The sequence below is a fragment of the Pundamilia nyererei genome, unplaced genomic scaffold (assembly GCF_000239375.1).
Source record: "Pundamilia nyererei isolate P.nyererei 1_Seehausen unplaced genomic scaffold, PunNye1.0 scaffold00161, whole genome shotgun sequence".
Taxonomy (NCBI): Eukaryota; Metazoa; Chordata; class Actinopteri; order Cichliformes; family Cichlidae; genus Pundamilia; species Pundamilia nyererei.
In genome coordinates this window covers 26,098-45,226 of record NW_005187562.1, presented here as the reverse complement: position 1 = coordinate 45,226, position 19,129 = coordinate 26,098, and the positions used below count along the sequence as shown (strand labels likewise).

Below are 19,129 nucleotides of genomic sequence, written 5' to 3'. Positions count from 1 at the left end.
GGATGAGGACCAGCATAGCATCAGAGGCATCTGCACAGCACACAATAGTGGGCTACTGGAACAAGAAGGCATAAGTGGACACCAACAGCTTGAATGCTACTATGCAAGTAATCCCACAGAAGGTGTTACACGAAGAGAACAGAGGATGTGGTCTCACATAAACTTCACAAATAAAAAATGTCACTGAAGGCCATTTGCAATTCTATTCTGAGCATTTTTTTTATTTAAAAAAAACTGCATTTCTAGGACTAGCTCTGAGGAAACTTGAATACATGATATATTATCACACAAGTGTGGGTAAAAACAAAGTAAAAAAAAGAACAAAAAACACCTCTTTAACAGGTTTAGTTGGTTATGGCAATGTAGTTGTTGTCACTGTTCCTTTCAGAGCTTAAGGAAGTCCTCCAATTGTTCCATCTCTATTGCATTGTCAAATGCACTGATGTCCTGTAAAAGAGAAGACATGCATGATGGATTCCGAGAAACAGAGTGAAAACACTATTAGTACAAAGGCATTATTAACCTATTTAAAAATATTGCACTGTGTACTGTACATTTGTCCAATATGACATACAACACAACAAGCCAGACATTCAGATAACTGAGATCACCATTAGCTACAGTTATGCTTACTGGGGTAAGCATATGTTCATGTTCACAACCCACAAAAAGACACAAACCATTAAAAACACAACTCAACTGCACATGAACACACAAAACAGCACCCTACTGTTGGGTACGCATTTTTTAATCCAATAAGGGTTTCTTGTTTTATCTTTCTTTGCATTTCTTTATAGCCCAATTCTTTCAGTTGAATTTGTTCTTGCACTGGATAATAAAAAAGGAAAAAATGGCAGATTTAAGAGAATGAGAAAAACAAACAATATTAAGATGCTTTGTGGCAGGAAAAAGTTGAAATCTTAAAACAGCTCCTGCTGTGGCTGATTGGCTTACTGCTGTCAAATAATTAATATCTTTGGGAAAGACTATCTGGACTGTTTCACACCTCTTTCTGATGTTGTCTTTGTACCACAGCATTTTTTGAGCTTTAACCCTATAATGCCCTTGGTATTATATTCGATTCATGAGTGTCTCAGACCTCTATCTCATCAACACGATCAATACTTGCCATAATTTCAAAATATTATGGACAAAACTCTTTTTTTTAACTAAAAGTAACATTGTTGTTAACAAAAAGTTGCCAATGTATCAAATGTGATTCAGAAAATATATAATAAATATATAATAAAAAAATATATCATACACAACATGACATAGGAAAAAAAATTGCCTTTGTTATATGGGTTAATAAACATCTCAGTTCCAAAAAAATCTTAATTTTCTGGCTATTTTTGATGGGTTGGGTCTTCAGGTATTTTTGGCAATATTCATTGTTTGCATGCTTGTAGTCTTTATCTGTTATAAAAAGTAAATTGAACACAGTCTATAGTGCAGTTAAATGGTTTCAATGTTTTGGAGATATTCGGTCCTTAACTAAAGTATTACACAAACTAAAGTTTGCTATGGCAAAACGTTAACATGCTTCATTACTTGTGGGTGCATAAATGTCTGTATCAAAAGCTGCCAATCAGGTTCTTTCCTCCTATCTTTCAGTTTTCTGATATAACTGTATATATACACCATTTGTAAGTTGGAAGGATGAAAGGAATACTCTGCAAGCAAATAGTTTGTCTCAATAAGTCTAACTGGAAGGCTGAAATCTGATGAGTGATTGAATGAACAGGGAGTGTACAAGTCAAAGTATTGGTATGTATGCATTTCTCCATGTATTTCTGTCCCCTGGCTTAACTGTGTGAACAACCAGTAGTTAGCATACAGTGTAAATATTGATTTTAAAACTGTGTCCACGCCTTAGACTAACCACATGGTTTCTATTCTTTTTTTGTGTGACGACATCAGCAAGCGTGTAAATAAAACACATCTGATCATAATTTTAAGTTTTGAATCGCAGGTTCAGCTTATTATTAGTTATTCTATGAGACTTACTCCACAGTAGACGTCTCCATTGAATATTTGTGGAGGAAGCGCGGTCGGATCTCCTGCTCCCTGCCTCATTAAATCCTTATCATCAGAACTCTGAGAAATGTCCACAGGTTGAAAGGGGATCTTCTTGGCGTTTAAGATAGAAAAGACTCTCTCTTGGTTCTTCTTAATCTGAAAAGGCATATTTAATCCGTTATCAAGACTAATAGCTGTGTGACTTGTTATAAAAAGTTTTCTTGTATAATAAAAGTTGCTGAGTTGTGCATAGAGAGCAGTAAGATTGTCTATAAAAGTAAATACTTTACACACATCTCACAATATTTTGATAGTATCAGTGATATATATTAATCACTGGCTAAAAATAAAAGAACAAGACAAGTAAGATTGTGTAACGTACCTGTGTAGAACCACTCACACTTGTAAAAAACACTTTGACTGGCATTTCTGCTATATTAACAGGAATAGTCCAATACAGAAAAACACTGAATGACAGAGTGGGAATGACAGAAGCGCAGAGAGAAGTGGAAAGTCACAGAGTGATCCTGTGCTAGATATGCAGGCACTGCTGGTGCAACCACACACAAAGTAAACAGGTTTGGACAACTCTTACCTGTCTGCAAGGACACACCTACAGGACTGAGTGCACTTCGAGTTGTGGCCTGTCTACTTCAGTTGTGAAACCAGTCAAGTACACAAACACACACACTCTATTTCATATCTTAGTGAGGACATCTATTTAACATAATGCTTTCCCTAGCCGGTTACCCTAACCGTAACCATCAAGAATGAATGTGTTGCCCTAACCCTTAGCCTAAACCTAACAATAAACTAATTGTAACCCTGACACTAAAGCTACATTTTGAGCCTCAAAAATGCCTTCAAACTGACAGGCATTTTGTCCCCCTACAAGTATAGTGGCAAGCCAATTTCCCGTCCTCATAAAGATGTCTAAACATGTATACACACACATAGATTGATAGATAACCACATTGCTACATTTCCTTAGGCACTTTCATTTCATCAAAGTTCACAGGTAACTATTGTACCTTTTACACAACTGCGTAAGTTGTGTTACAGACAAATTTTGGCTTGTAAAGTAAAAGCACTAAATAACAGACAAAAAGTTGCCAGGATTTCATTTAGCCCTGTATGCATGCTCACCTTGGTTGTCACTAGGACACTTGTGAGTTTACCCAAAACAATTGTTAATCAACTAGAAAACTATACACACATATGAAGCCTTTGACTTCATATACTTACTCATCCATGTCTTTACGGACCTTGCTTTGTGCACTGGTGTGCAGTCATGTTGGAACAGGAAGAGGCCATCCACAAACTATTTCCTCAAAGTTGGGAGGATGAAACTGTCCAAAAATGTCTTGGTTTGCTGAAGCATTAGGAGTTCCTTTCACTGGAACTAAGGAGCCAACCAACTCGACCAACAACCCCACTCAACAAAACTTTGACAAGTACCATTCTGCTGGGAAGTGTCAAACCCAGACTCGTCCATTGGTTTGCCAGACGGAGAAGTGTCCCTCCAGAGAACACATCTCCACTGCTCTAGAGTTCAACGGTGACGTGCTTTAAACCACTGCAACTGACGCTTTGCATTTCACTTGGTAATGTATAGCTTGGGTGCCACATGAACTTTGGAGGTCTGTAGTGATTGACTCTGCAGAAAGATGGGGACCTCTGTGCACTTCAGCATCCACTGACCACACTCTCTGATTTTATATGGCCTAATTTAATTGCTGTAATCACTTCCACTTTGTTATAATACCACTAGCAGTTGAATGGAATATTTAGTAGTGAGGAAATTCCATGAATGGACTTGTTGCACCGAGCTCATTCACACCCGTTCTTTCACAAATCTTTGTAGAAGCAATGTGCATTCCTAGGTGCTTGATTTTATTCACCTGTGGCCATGGAAGTGTTTGAAACACCTGAATTCAATGATTTGGACAGGTGACTGAATACTTGGTAGTACAGTGTGTACGTAGACACTAAAGCTGGTGGGCCTAAATGTCACACCAGGAGGTTCTTTAACACAAGGGGGGAGCAAGCGAATCAGAACCCAGGGCACAGACTCAGCAGGTCCAATCAGTAAAGGTTTATTCCCAGAGAAGGAAAACAGGAATAAACACCATTAAAAAAATTGCAAAATAAAAAAAATGTTCTTTAAAAACTAAAATCCAAAATGTCTTGATGCATGCTCAATCATCCAGGTAAGTAAATCCCAGTAAATACCGAGGCATTTTCAGTGGGAGAAATATTTCGTCACTTATCCAAGTGACTTCTTCAGACTTCTCCATTTGGCACTTTAAATTTTGTTAATCTAAATATATTGTACTTTATGTATCTTATTTAATCTATAAATGTATTTTGACCAAAGGTTTACTGAGATATTTTTAAATTACAATGAGAATTTTACACAAAAGTTATGTACAACCTAAATATTTACATTTAATGAAATGTGTAAGTTATATATTTTTCCAGTATCGACTAATGATACACTATTGATATAGTCAGTTTTGATACTCTTTGATACTTGAAGGACCTCTATAAAGTATATATTTAATCTGTGATTATGATAATTAAATTATGATGTGCAAATGGCCCATGTATAACAAATGACCCATGTTGTATATGAAGTACATATTTATTCTTATACCAGAAAAGATTAAGAAAGAAAAAGCAACTCATCATGAAATATAGTCAGTGTTAAAGTCAAACAAGATATTCATAATAGGCATCTTCGTAAAAGTCCTTGAACCTTGAAGTGTGAGAATCACTCAGTGAAGACAAAAATTACCAAATAAAAACACGTGAAAAAGACTTTTGCATGAAAGAGGAATACTCTGACAGGATAAGCATACATGTTATTTTAAACAAATCATTTAAAGTTCTCTTAAAAGACTGGAAACAGCTCAGGTTTAATGAAACAAAGTCTGAAGATTTATGAATTATTTGTTGAAAAAAGAATTTTAAAAAACCGACAATCCTTAAACAGTCCTAAAGAGCAACTTCACACAGAATGAAAGTGTTTATTTTGCTGATCTGAAATAGTTTGGTAGTCACTTTGCTTTTGCGTTGAAAACTATGGTTCAGAGTAGGTCATTGCAACATCACTATGGATGTGGTTTAGATGTCAAAAGAGAAATGAAACTTTTTGCAAATATTTCACTAAAGTTCTGCTTTTTAGCCTACTGTTATACTCCTCTTTATATTTACTAAAACCACATTACTGAGGTTATGTTTTCATACATGTTATCATGAAACAACAAGAGGTTCAAGCTCATAACACACTTTTCCAGCCAGGTCTTCGGGTGCTCTCTCAGCATTGCTATCAGTATCTGCATCAGTTTTACTCTGTTCTGGGCTGGGAGTGCATGGCTCATACAGTTGGTTATTCCTCTCTCTGAAGGAGAGAACAAAGAGCACAAAATTGGCAATTATAATCATATCATATCATATATTTTTTAAACTTTCTTAAATTCAAAATATTTGTGCATGTTTGAAATGCATGTTTCATTTTTTCCCCTTACCTTTCATCAAGGGCTACAGTGGTTTTGTCCTCCATTTCTTGTTTTATTGCTGCTCCAAATCTGTTACTAAACTGAACAATGACTTCTGAAAATGGAGCAAACATCACCATAACGTTAGCAGTCCTTTTTTTTTTAACATTGGAGTGAACCAATGAACTGATTCAAGGTGCTGCTGAGGATCAACACTGACATTATAAAGAAATAAAGTTGATAACAGTGTAATCAGTTGCTCAGTTACACCTCAAGAAGACAGTGAGCAACAATGCACTGGTTATGAGATTCTGTTGTTTCAGTGTAAATTCACTCTCAGGAGTTATGCATATCACACCAACTGGTCTGGAAAGTACGGTAAATATAAATATCTCTAACAAATGATGAAGGTGAGACAGCCAACATATTGCCACTTACAGTCATGTGAAAAAGAAAGTGCACCTTCTTTTAGTTCAAAGGTTTTACTTGTCAAGACATAATGGAAATAATCCAGTCTTTATCAGATCTTAAAATGATCTAACTACAACCTCAGCTAAACTACAAAATATGACATGTTAAGCCATGTCGATATTTAAATCACAAAAAGTAAGCTGTGTGTGTCTTTTCAGTGTTTCACTTTGCGTACTCTTCTCACAGTTTTCTGCCTTACAGATGTGATTGAGAAAAGTGAAGGTATTGTTGATATTATAACTTTTTATGAGTTATTAATCCCAAAGGTACAATTTAGTGAATTTTCTGAAATAAAGTTGAAAAGGTTTAGTAGTAAAGTAGTTCCTTAACCAGTTTGATGTGACTGAGCACTGCTCAATTGAAAGATTTTCAGTGGGTTTACCAGAGAATAATGCTGGTGTTTATAAAATCAAAACAAGGACTCCAAAGTTGCTTTAAAATACCTAAATAATAATAAGTACATTCATCTCTACAAGTGCCACCTCATACGTTATGCATAGTAGATTTGTCCATTGATAACATCAAAATAGTTTAGAGCACTTTCAAAGACAATATGTATCATAAAAAAGAGGATAATGGAGTTATAAAAACTGTTTCTTACCAGAAACCCCCCACTTCCTTCTCCAGACCAGGAAAATAATAACCACGAGGAGTAGCAAAACTACTAGCACACCCACAACAGCTGCGACAACTGAAGAAGATGAGGGTGCTGTAGGAATAAAAATAGTTAGTAACAATAACCATATAAATAATATATAAAGTAATATATATTTATTGTTTTCAATTTCAGATCTTACAGGTAACGGAGATATAAAGTTTCCTTGAAGGAGCAGAAGAGAAGGACATTGCAGAGATGTTAACGCTGTAGTGACACGTATACGATCCTTGGTCTTTAAAATCTACTGAAGGGAGCTCAAAAGTGGCCAGGTATAAGACTGAGTAGCCAAATGCTGACATTGTTTCGGTATTGTTCGTGTTTAAATTTGTCAAACTGAAGAAACCTCTAGAGTAAATGGAATGAATAGAGCAAGTGACGGAGAAGGTGCTGCCTCGGGTGACTGATACTTTGTCGGGACTGTAGACCACCATTGCATGGGGGGACACCAGGGAGATGCTGGGTTTTTCCAGTTTAACTGCAAACAATATAAATATATAAATATATATTAGAAATAGTCAAATTTCCAACAAGTATACAAAAACTGTGCATGATATTCACTGACCTACAACAGAGAGGTCAGCAGGAATTCCTTGAGGATAGTAGATGATTTGATTGGCCATTTTCTTTTGATATTCACAGTAGTATGAACCCTTCTGACTAAAGTCCACTTTAGGGAAGACAAAGGTTGCAGAAGCTTGATCTGAGAATTTCTCCATTTGAAATGACCCTTGGGTTTTTTTCAGGAGAAATGTACCGCCCATGTGTTCTGTTACTAGCGTGCAGGTAATTTCAACTTTGTCACCCCAGTTTACCTCTACCCCAGGGTTGATCGTGATTTCAGGCTTCTGCAGAGCACCTAAAAGAGAAAATTAATGTTGTGTAACTGCCAACACGGTATTCTTACAAGCAATGAGATCATTTGTTAGTTCAAAATGAGCTATGTCTCTTACCTAAGCAGATAACACTGGCATCTTCACCATGCCCACAGTTATTTTGTCCAAAACCAGGATGTGAACAGTGTGAAAGTGCAGACTCTTGGCCTGAGCATTCCACGTTATCCAGCCATATAGGGCCACTGCCTCTACCAAAATGGGCACTTGCAGGTGCTGAAACGGCATGACCGCAACCAAGCTGTCTGCATACTACATCGGCATCGCTCATTTCCCAATCGTCATCACACACAGTTCCCCACTGTCCTTTATAGAAGACCTCCACTCTGCCGGAGCATTCACCTGAGCCACCCACCAACTGGACTTGTGCTGCATAACAGAGCAGAAAGAGTGAATACAAGTGCAAAGGAAAGTCCTTAAAATAATATTTTTGTATTAATACATGAATCATATAGCTCATATACAGACTTTTTCAACTAATAACAAAATACTGAAGTATAATATTACTTATATTATATAGTTTATTAGTGACTTTGATTGAAAATAAAAAGTCACTTTAACATTTTAATATGTTTTACATTTTGCTTTTTAATCTATAGAGTAAGATAAGCAGTGCTGTTCATTTAACGGGTTTCAAAATAACTGTAATCACATTACATTTCCCAGTAACGCGATAATGTAACACATTACTTGGTCAAATCCGGTAATTACATTAGCTACAATTATGTCATTAGCATGTGGTTTCCCAGTTCAAACAGCCTGTTTCTCATCACCTCTAGTTTAAAACACCAAGATGGTGACTACGAAAAAAGAGTCATCTCAAGGCTCCATAATAGGACTTCACAAACCAGTTGGTGACACTTGGAGCTACATTCGTCTTTTATACTGTCTTTGATGTTAGGAAAAAATATCTGAGAATTTTGAACACACAATGATAAAAGTCTTTACCTGCACAGAGAACACCAGCATCATGTTCATGCCCGCAGGTTGCTCTTGTAAAACCTTTGACTGAGCATTGCTGAAGAGATGTCACATTATCAAAGCATGAAGAGCTAGCCTCCACCACTGGTCCACTGCCTGGGCCGTGAAAAGCAGCACCAGGAGCATTCATGGCACGTCCACACTCCAGCGTCTCGCAAACTGCTTGAGCTTTACTTAGAGTCCAGTCCGTGTCACACACTGTGTGCCACTGCTCGCCATGACGTACCTCCACTCTTCCAGAGCACTCATCGTTACTGTTAGCCACCCGGATAGCCAAGCTTCCTGTGAAGTCAAGTAAACCAAAAATGTAGCCACAGGTGTGGAAGAATAATCAACAAAATAACTGTGATGTGTTTAGGTATATTGTACACTGTCTTGATGCATGCTCAATCATCCAGCTAAGTAAATCCCAAAAGGTTTATTCTGTTCATCTGGACGTAACGTTTTCAGAGGGAGAAACATTTCGTTACTCATCCAAGTGACTTCTTCAGTCTCAGCTGACTGCAGGTTTCCCCAGTCTTATAAACAGTACATTGCATAATAACTGAAACCAGCACAACTGAACAATGAGCTGCGAGGTCAATTCTTTGATAATTAAAAAGCAAATTGTCATGACCGTTGATCAACAACCACTGATCAAATATTAATGATCAAGGAATGGACCTCATCATGTTCTGTTTATAAGGCTGAGGAGACCTGCAGTCTGCTGAGACTGAAGAAGTCACTTGGATGAGTGACGAAATGTTTCTCCCACTGAAAACGCTACGTGCAAATGAACAGAGTCAGCCTTTTGGGATATATTGTACATTATTTAAATTCAGAAGAGCTGCCGACATTACATTCTGGCATTTTTTGTACAAATCTAATTCCTAAAGTTGGGACACTGTTTAAAATCTAAGTGAAAACAGAATTCAGTAAGAAAATATTTTATTCACAATAGAACCATGGGAAAAAAAATCAAATATTTCAACTGACAAAATGTAAGAAAAATATTTGCTATATTTCCAACTGCTCAAAGCGTTCCCAGATATAAACATCATCTTGCATGGAAACACATGTTGCTTTAAAACTTATATGCAGCATTTTGATTCTTTCCAGATTTGTAAGCTGCTAATTTCATAGTCATCAATGCTTTTCCAGAAGAATGTCAAATTTTGGTGTTTTCTAGGTTCTATTGTGAATCAACCATGGATTTATAAGATTCTCACATTTCTGAATTCTGTTTTTATTGACATTTCACATAGTTTCACAGGCTTTATTGTATGCTTTTCTCTTACCTGTGCAGAAAACACCAGCCAATACAGTGTTGTTGCAAGTCCTGTCTGGATATGGTCTTTGTGGACACTGAGTCAATGTAGACTCTCTTCCATTGCATTCAATTTGATCATTCCAGGTCTGTCCTGTACCAGGGCCAAGCTGAAGAAGCTTATGGGGCCTCCCACAATCCAACTGTTTGCACACCACTGTTGCATCATTCATGTCCCAGGATTCAGCACACACAGTCCCCCACTGGTTTTGATCAAAATATTCTACTCTTCCATCGCAACGAGTGGATCCACCATTTAATCTCACGTTACCTGAAAATCATTGTTTTCAAATTAATGTACGTGAAATCCAACTTAGGGGTCAGGTCAGAAACAGAAACACTAAATCCTGTTTACATTGTCTTAGCCTTTGTTAAGTTTCAGTGTCTGTGCGTCTGAATTCATGATACTTACACCTGCTGTTTGAAGAGGAGGTTAATCATCTGAACAGATGAGATAACTATGTATTTCATTGTTGCTTTACAAAGTTGCAGGCTAATTATTTTGTGTGCTTATACATCTGTGTGTACGTTGGCTTGCCTGATCCTAGTGACCTTCTTAGAGTACATGCTCAGGTATAGCTCACATGTCTGAACATAGCGACCATGATTTTGGTATTGGTACCAGATGCATCAACACATGGGTTTCAACTATGAAAAAATATCTGTCTGGTTGTTTGCATCAACACATTAATTGGAACCACTTATATTTAATATTTTTAAGAAGGCTATCATTGATTCACTTACATTTTGAAACTCTAATTTAATTTGACATAAAGTCTTACCTGAGCATACCACAGAGGCTTCTTCAACACGGTTCGTGGCAGATCTGCTATAGTCTCTAAATGAGCACTGTGTGAGAGAGGTCTCTCTACCATTACAATGGATCTCGTACCCTCTCAGATCTCCACCTTGACCAAATGACCCTGACATCTTGACAGGATCTCCACAATTCATCTCTCTGCACACCACTGTAGCTTCATTCCTCCCCCAGTTGACATTAAGTGCTGGTGACCAGTGTTCACCATGGTGGACCTCCACCCTTCCTGAGCACATGTCAGTCCCATTGATTAGTCGAATGGTAGCTACAAAGCAAAGAGGAGAAAATCAGCAATGAGCTGGTGTTCATATGAAAGAAAAAGTGAATTCATTGAAATCCATGTGATATTCTTATTAGTGTTGTAGAAATAACTACAGTATAATTTATAATAAAATGCTAATCAGAAAAAACAAAACAAAGTAACATCTAAAAGTAAAAAGAAGGCATTGTATGAAATGAAACATCAACAGTTTGTACCTGAACAAATCACTCCTGCATCTTCACCATGACCGCAGTTATTTTCTCCAAAGGAGGAACGTCTGCAGTGCACAAGTGACGTCTCGTTACCTAGACAGTTGACATCATCAAGCCAGATCACTCCTTGGCCTTCACCAAAGAAGGCACTGGATTTTGCTGTCTGAGGTGTTCCACAGTCCATGGCTCTGCACACCACCTCAGCCTCTCTGAAGTCCCATTCATCATCACACACTGTTCCCCACTGGCCGTCATGCAGAATCTCCACTCGGCCAGAGCATCGGTCAGTGCCGTTCACAAGCCTTAGTGGTGGTTGACCTGAGGGCACACATTAAGGCATTACCAATAAATATTACAAACTTTCCAATTGATTCTATTAAGCTACATGCAGTTACATGCATATTGTAAAAAACAGACTCATTATTCATTTTGAATAATGAGGGACCCTCTTATGTTAAAGACCTCATAGTACAATACCCGCCCAATAAAGCACTTCTCCCTCAGACTACTGGCTTATTTGTGATTTCTAGGATATTTAAAAGTAGAATGGGAGGCAGAGTCTTCAGCTTTCTGCCCCCTTTCTCCTGTGGAACCAGCTCCCAGTTTGGATTCAAGAGACAGACACCCTATCTGTTTTTAAGATTGGACTAAAAGCTTTCCTATTTTGTTAAACGTTATAGTTACGGCTAGATCAGGTAAGCCTAAATGCTCTTTAGTTATGTTGCAGTAGACCTGGGCTGCTGGAAGTTGCCCATAATGCATTGACCATTTCTTCTTCACTCACTTCTTTTCACTCTAGATGTGTTTATAGAGACAGACAAACTTGTTTGATAGGATCTGAACTTTTTTCTCTTTGAGAGCAAGTGACTCCAAAGGGTAGTGGTTTATATGTTTTGCTAAAAAGCAAATATTCCTGGTTTGGGCATGGGAGGAGACATGGCACATGTTCTGACCACAGTGTGGTCCCATGTAGGCAGCCCACTGTAGGTTTGCTGAGTGTCCACACATGAACCCCAAGGGTTATATTAGCTAGGATAGTGTTGTAGGATAGTTTAATGTGTTCTGCTGACTTAATAACTGTTCCAGACCTCTAGCATTAAAGTCAGCACAACAACTGTGTGCTAGGAGCTTCATGGCATGAACTTCCATCGCTGAGCAATTCCTGAAACTTTGATGTAACGTGGATGTGGCCCAGGTGGATACAAAGTATAACTTTGGATGGATACAAAGTATAACTTTGGATGGATACAAAGTTGTATCCATCCAAAGTTATACTTTGTATCCACCTGGGCCACATCCACGTTACATCAAAGTTTCAGGAATTGCTCAGCGATGGAAGTTGGATGGATACAAAGTTATACTTTGTATCCATCCAAAGTTATACTTTGTATCCACCTGGGCCACGTCCACATTTATACTGTTCCCTACTATTCTTATTCACTCAATATTTTCTTATAATACAAATGACCTTTGCCTTTATAAATTACTAAATGCATAACTAGAAACCATTATGTTATCTTTAACTTGTCAGTGTCTACCACTGGGTTGGTAGATTAATTATTTCTGATGAGCCTCGAACCTTTAATTTAATTTACTGGTAAACAATTAGTAAAAAAAAAGATAATGGACAAAAGCTATTCTTCTTAAATAATCAAACATGACGCTTGCTATCCTTGGAAAATGGTGGCACAATTTATCTGTATCTTTAGTCTCTTACCTGCACATGCGAGAGAAACACCTGTACATGATCCCATGTGTTCTTGCAGTTGACATTGGCTGATAGTGCTCACATTACCAGTGCATGTACTTCTGAACCCTCGCAGTGAGCTGTCACCAAAAAAGAAGTTGTTTTGGGATTTTATTGGCACTCCACAGTTGAGCTCCTTACACACAACTGTAGTTTCTTTAAGGCCCCAGTTATTATTACAAAGTTTCCCCCATCGGCCGTCATGGAAAACTTCCAGTCTGCCAGAACAACCATCAGTCCCATTTATCAATCTGACTGTTTCTGCAAAGCAAAATTTGGTGTTGTTAAGAATTTCTTTAAAACTCAGTTTTGAGCAACAAACAGAATAGAGCCTGTGTTACCTGAGCACACGAGACCAGCATCTTCATTGTGGTCACAGTCATGTTCACCAAAACCTCTGTGAGGACATTGAGCAAGGGACTTCTCATGACCAGTGCACTCAATATCATCCAACCAAACCTGATCCTGGCCTCTCCCAAAGTAAGCCTTGTACTTGACTGAGAGAGCATTGCCACAGTTCATCTCTCGACATGCCACAGTTGCTTCTTGCATCCCCCATCTGTCATCACAGACTGTTCCCCATTGTGAATTATAGTAGATTTCCACTCTACCAGAGCAGCGATTAGTCCCATTCACAAGCCGAATGGGTTGACTGTCTGTTGGGTTAAAAAAAATGTTGAGGGTAAGTTTATTCAGCAAGGGGACAGTCTAACAGTGTCAGTTTACAACAAATTAGTGATAGTTTTGTGGGCACAAATGTGACTTACTTCCACAGACAACAGTAGCATCTTCACAACTTTCATTGACTTTTAGAACTGAGCACTGTGAGACAGAGGTCTCATTTCCAGAGCAGATGGTTTTGACTGCGGTGAGGTCACGTGCTTCTCCAAAATAGGGTGTTTCGGTCTGAGGGAGAGGATCACCGCAGCCGCCCTCTCGGCACACCACCTGAGCTGCTTCTTTGCCCCAGTCACTGCAAACTTTTTTCCACTGACCTTCATGGTAGACTTCCGCTCTGCCATTACAACGAGTGGTTCCATTTGTAAACCGCACATTTTCTGTAAATGATGTTAATAAAAAAAATGTAATAACGAATATCTCTTAAATATAAAACTAAGAGGTAAGTCGGTGTTAAATAATATGGATGGATGGATGGATGGATGGAAGTTTTTTTGTTAAGTTAGCTTGCTAATTTTAAAGCCTTCTTGGCCACGAGCTGGTTGGTTAAGGCCAGAATCAAAACTGGAGTCAGCTATCACCATCAGACAGGTTTATCTTGCTTGTTTAAGCTGATTTGCTTAGTAATCAGTGATCAGTAATGGGTATACGTGTACTTCCCAGTAAGCCAAATTGTTAATTTACCTGTTTTCATTTGACACTTTCACTAGACATTAAGGGCAAAAATAAATGTTTGTAATAAAGATTAGAAATATTTATTTTGTGTATATTAATGTATATGTTATTATTAGTACTATTATTATTATTATATATCATTATAGTCTTGTGTATATGAATGCATATATTGTACATGTTACATTGCACACTGTAAAATATGCTTTAAATGTAGGCCTTCACAACCTTTAAATCTTTATAGCAAGTATCAACACATAATAAATCTATTAAATATCAAATTCCTGGTGTGAACTACTTCAGTAGTCCAAAAAATTGGAGGAAAACATTATTACCTCTTTAGTTGGACATGGCAAGAACAAAAGACTAAAAATGGATGTTTGTGATCGTGTGATAAAATCTGTACTCATATTTTGTGCAAATAAATGAATCTTCTCTATAATATACACAGATAGCTGTCTGTATTTCAATACCAAACACATGAACACATGATTGGATGTTACAATTTATACAGGGTTATGATGGTTTCTACAGCAATATGTAAAATTCAGTTTTATCAGTTATATTTTTGTTTCACAGAAATATAATCACAGAGGAACTTAAAACAGGAGATACTATAATGCCGCAGACTAACATAAGTGCTGTGTTAGCTGTTTTTTTTACTTGTGCAGTATTTCTCAATTTCAACTACAGTTCCACATTTCATGGAGAGGGACATTTGGGGGTTTTGCTGAGCTGACACCTTGCTCATATGAAGGAATTCTACGTGACTGCTGTCAGTGGTAATGATAATGGTTAGTACAGTGCTTGCTTAGCTTAGCAGAAAAATCAGAGAATAGTGGAAACAGCCAGATTGTCCGAGAATGACAAAATCCACCTTCTCAACTAGTGTAACATTTCATGTGTTGCTTGTTTCATCTTTAAAAAAAAATCATATGTAAACATGTTGAATTCATCAAAACAATATTATTTTTGAAGCTAAAGTAAAGTTCTTAATACATGTGTATAAGGAAAAACAAATACACAAACATCTTCTTTGAGAAAATGCTATTTGATAAAGTTAAACCTCACATCTGAAGTCAAACATTATTTAGGCTTACCTGAACAGACCACTCCTGCATCTTCACTATGGCCACAGTTATTTTGCCCAAACGGTCTGTGTTGACACTTAAGGATGGAAGACTCATGGCCAACACACTGTACATCATCCAACCAGATCTCATCTTTTCCTTGTCCAAAGAAAGCACCTTTTTTGGCCTCCATAGCTGCCCCACAGCTCAGCTCTCGACACACCACCTCAGCATTGGCCATGCTCCACTGATCATCACAGACAGTTCCCCAACTGTCTTGGTAGAAGATCTCCACTCTACCAGAGCAACGCGAAGGTCCGACCAGCCTCATTTTCTCACATTCTGGATATGAGAAAAACAAAACCACAAAGGATGCACAATGTGTCACCTTGGCCATAAAGCCATTACAATTTTTTTTTTAATATTTGTGTGTTACTTACTGACCAGTAAACTGTAGAAAACTCAAGAGGCCTGCAGCAGAAACAGCAAAATGATGTGATTAAGCCTGACAGGCCTGATATGTAAATCTAGATATATCCTTCAGTTAACAGCCTATACTGCAGTCATAGCTATAATATGTGAAATATATTATAAATATGGAACAGTCTGGAATATTTTCTAATTGATCCAGGAATATTTAACACGTTCAGTCATCCAGGGGTATTTCAGTGCAGACACTAAAACTCCCATTGGTCACTTATGATGTTAACAAGCAATCAAACTATGTCCACTTAAGAAAAAACACAAGAAGTCAGACTGAGAAAAAAACCTCCAGTAACTTACCAAGAGACAAGCAAAAAACAAAATGTCGTTTTTCATCCGAAATGGGGATCATATTTGGTCTTCAGTGTTGATCAAATGCTGTAAAATATTTTTGTAAAATTAAAACAGTGGCTTTACCTCTCCTCCTGTGTTTAGAAAAGCTTTTTAAAGCCTTCCTTTTTTATATCCAGAAGGTGATCATATAGTCCTCTTACCTTTTAAATTCACAATCTCTAGAACACTGTTAAAATGAAATCAAAATTTAAACTAACTTGCTCATGTTTGAAATACCCTAAGGATTAAAGCCCCATGAACATATCCAGTAATTGTTATGAATCAAAAGGGACCACCTGGACTTGGACTGCAAACTGGATCCATGTTGACATTTTGATCAATCATTAAAGGGGAGATGATGAGAGGGGATTTTGTTTTTTACACAAAGCCTACATTACTATTTAAAAAAAAACAGGTGTGAAATTGAGCAGAAAGAGAAACAACAATTTAACATTATGCTGGAAAAGAGTTATAACAGTAAGAATTAGTTTTGCACGCAACATAGATAACTGGGAAATAGAGATCACAGGGATGATTTTTGTGAAATATCGATTGGTGAACTTGACCACTGACCACCCTCTTCACCTGCCTCCTCCCACCTCTGGTTATCATTCACAGCAGTGCTTTCATCTTTCATTTGTACATGTTGCAACAATCCTTTTATTTAATTCCACTAAGCAGGATGAACTCATGTGCAAACAACCTTTTTTTAAATAAAAAAAATAAAAAATTCTACATCACAGATTCTCTTAGGAAGCCTCAAGAGAAAAGCTGATTTCAGATATTTGACTTGAATATACAGCTTAATTATAGTTGTTTTTAGTATCACAATAACTTTTACACATGTTAGTGGAATTTCAATTTTCATATATATCATATATTAATGCTGATTTGGCACTTTGTGCTTGCAGTGTGATATTCTGAACCTGGATTATTGTGCAGGATATCTCTATTCTCCTCTCTGTACATCTAACACAGCATAAGAAAGAAGTATTTTGTTATGTTAGATGAACCAAACTTTAAACTTTAAATAAGCTATTTGAATATATTTTGCAAATAATGTTCTTACCTTTAAAATAGATTATTGTAGGTTTTGTTCATCAGTATAATGAAGAATAACTCTGGTTTGAGGTACCAGATCTCAACTTGCTGAAGTTTGTTCCTTCACTAAACTGTTCAGACCCAGTTCTTGTCCTGTATTTTATTATTCAAGGCGTTCTCATCTGGGATTGGGTATGCAAAGCACTTCCTGTTGTGAAACTCTGAGTCTCAGTCAGTCTTATAAATCTGTTCTTCTTTTGTTGTAAATACTAAAAGCATATATTACTTTAGTTAGTCAGATTAATAAGAAATTGATGACTAATCATTGCTTTAAAATGACCTTTCGATAAATTGTTTTGTTGTTTTCTAAGAACGCTGTGTTCATTCTTTACTTGCTATTTCCTAATTAATTTGTCCATTCAGCATTTAAGTTGATTTTGGCTGATTTTGTTATCTGTTGTCACACAGAGCAATTTCCGTCACATTATCTTAACTTCCTCTTTTTCCAGCCTATGTTTCTCAATGTATTCCTAACTTTTCCTTCATATTTGCTTTCCTGAAAGAAAACAACATTTTAACAAGGAAAATGTCAAATATTGAGAAGAAAGTTGATGGTTTGTTTCCAGTGTGTTGCCATTTACATACTTTTGTTCAAAGAAGAGGGGATCCTACAAAAAAATGGCCCTATCTGCTTTTTTGAGACGTGAGCAACTATTGAGCAATAAGAGGAGATGAGTAGTTGTCCCATTCTTGTCTGATAGGATTTTAGCTGCTCAACAGTCATGAGTCATCTTTATAGTTTTCATTTCATGGTGTGTTTCAAATGTTTTCAGGTAGTTTCAGGTAGTTCAGCATGTGGACTCTTCTGCAGTGAAGCAATGCTGTTGTAATAGTTGCAGCGTGCCGTTTAGCAGTGTTTCACTGGCATATGCAAGGCCTTACCTGAAAAAGACATTGTCTAGGTGGGAGCATATGTTGCTCTAAAACCTAGTGTTTACTTTTCACTGCACGGATGGTGAGTTTCCATTGCAAGCTGCCAATTCCATAGGCTCTAATGCAACCTGTACCATCAGGGATGCGGGCTTTTGAACTAAATGTTCATAACAAGCTGGATGGTCCCTCTGTTCTTTAGTCTGGAGGACGTGTTGTCCATGTTTTCCAAAAATAATTTAAAATTTTGATTCCTTTGACCAAAGACCAATATTCCACTTTGTCTTAGTCTATTTTAATTGAGCTTTGACCAAGATAAGACTGTTCATAGATGACTTCTTCTTAGCATGGCAGTGCTTTAACCTGCACTTGTGGATGCTACAGTGAGCTTTTCCACACTGACTTATTTTTGTATATCCTATGATATACTGTGAATAAATTTTTGTCAGACAGAAAAATCCAATGTGGTTAGCAAAGGTTATCATTGTCCCCTCACAGCAATAAACTTATGGGTTTGAATCTTGAAGTTTGCATGTTCCTTTGTGTCCTCTCTAGAGGTACTCTGGTCTTCTCCCACAGTTCAAAGACATGCATGTTAAGTTAACTGTTAATTGTAAATTGACTATAGGTGTGTTTGTGAGAATGGTTTTCTGTCTCTCTTAATTCGTTTTGCAACAGACTGGTGATAGCTAAGAAAATGGGTGGATGACTGGCCAAATATTTCAGCTTTGTTTGGTTTGTGGTTGTGCTTAGACTTGTGGCCAAAGTCTATGCTTATGTTTTCACATATTGCATAAAATGAAGTCACATAGTAGGTTTATTACTTTAAAATTCATGTGTGTATTTCTATAACACTGTCCATTCATTTCTTTATACTTCAAAACCAGAGTTTAGCATCTTCAGTCGGATGTGTGGGAATAAAGTCCATCCATCCATCCATCGTCATCCGCTTTGTCCGGGGTCGGGTCGCGGGGGCAGCAGCCTAAGCAAAGAGGCCCAGACCTCCCTCTCCCCAGCCACCTCCTCCAGCTTGTCCGGGGGAATACCAAGGCGTTCCCA

General features: G+C 37.4%; 2 protein-coding genes across 2 annotated transcripts; both read right to left on the bottom strand.

Moving 5' to 3' along the window:
- Positions 1-193: 193 nt before the first annotated feature.
- On the bottom strand, positions 194-2,574 carry LOC102205851 (SH3 domain-binding glutamic acid-rich-like protein 3). Its single transcript, XM_005745549.1, has 3 exons — positions 2,402-2,574; positions 2,008-2,175; positions 194-447 (listed from the first exon to the last, which is right to left on the bottom strand). The coding sequence occupies exons 1-3, from the start codon at positions 2,444-2,446 to the stop codon at positions 385-387; spliced, it is 276 nt and encodes a 91-aa protein (XP_005745606.1). The 5' UTR covers positions 2,447-2,574; the 3' UTR covers positions 194-384.
- Positions 2,575-4,661: 2,087 nt separating this feature from the next.
- LOC102205573 (scavenger receptor cysteine-rich type 1 protein M130-like) lies at positions 4,662-17,279 on the bottom strand. Its single transcript, XM_005745548.1, has 17 exons — positions 17,169-17,279; positions 16,067-16,144; positions 15,728-15,754; positions 15,314-15,625; positions 13,631-13,921; positions 13,205-13,519; positions 12,834-13,124; positions 11,120-11,434; positions 10,608-10,907; positions 9,797-10,096; positions 8,487-8,801; positions 7,599-7,907; positions 7,211-7,504; positions 6,788-7,123; positions 6,592-6,699; positions 5,550-5,634; positions 4,662-5,422 (listed from the first exon to the last, which is right to left on the bottom strand). The coding sequence occupies exons 2-17, from the start codon at positions 16,116-16,118 to the stop codon at positions 5,275-5,277; spliced, it is 3,798 nt and encodes a 1,265-aa protein (XP_005745605.1). The 5' UTR covers positions 16,119-16,144; positions 17,169-17,279; the 3' UTR covers positions 4,662-5,274.
- Between the last annotated feature and the right edge of the window lie 1,850 nt (positions 17,280-19,129).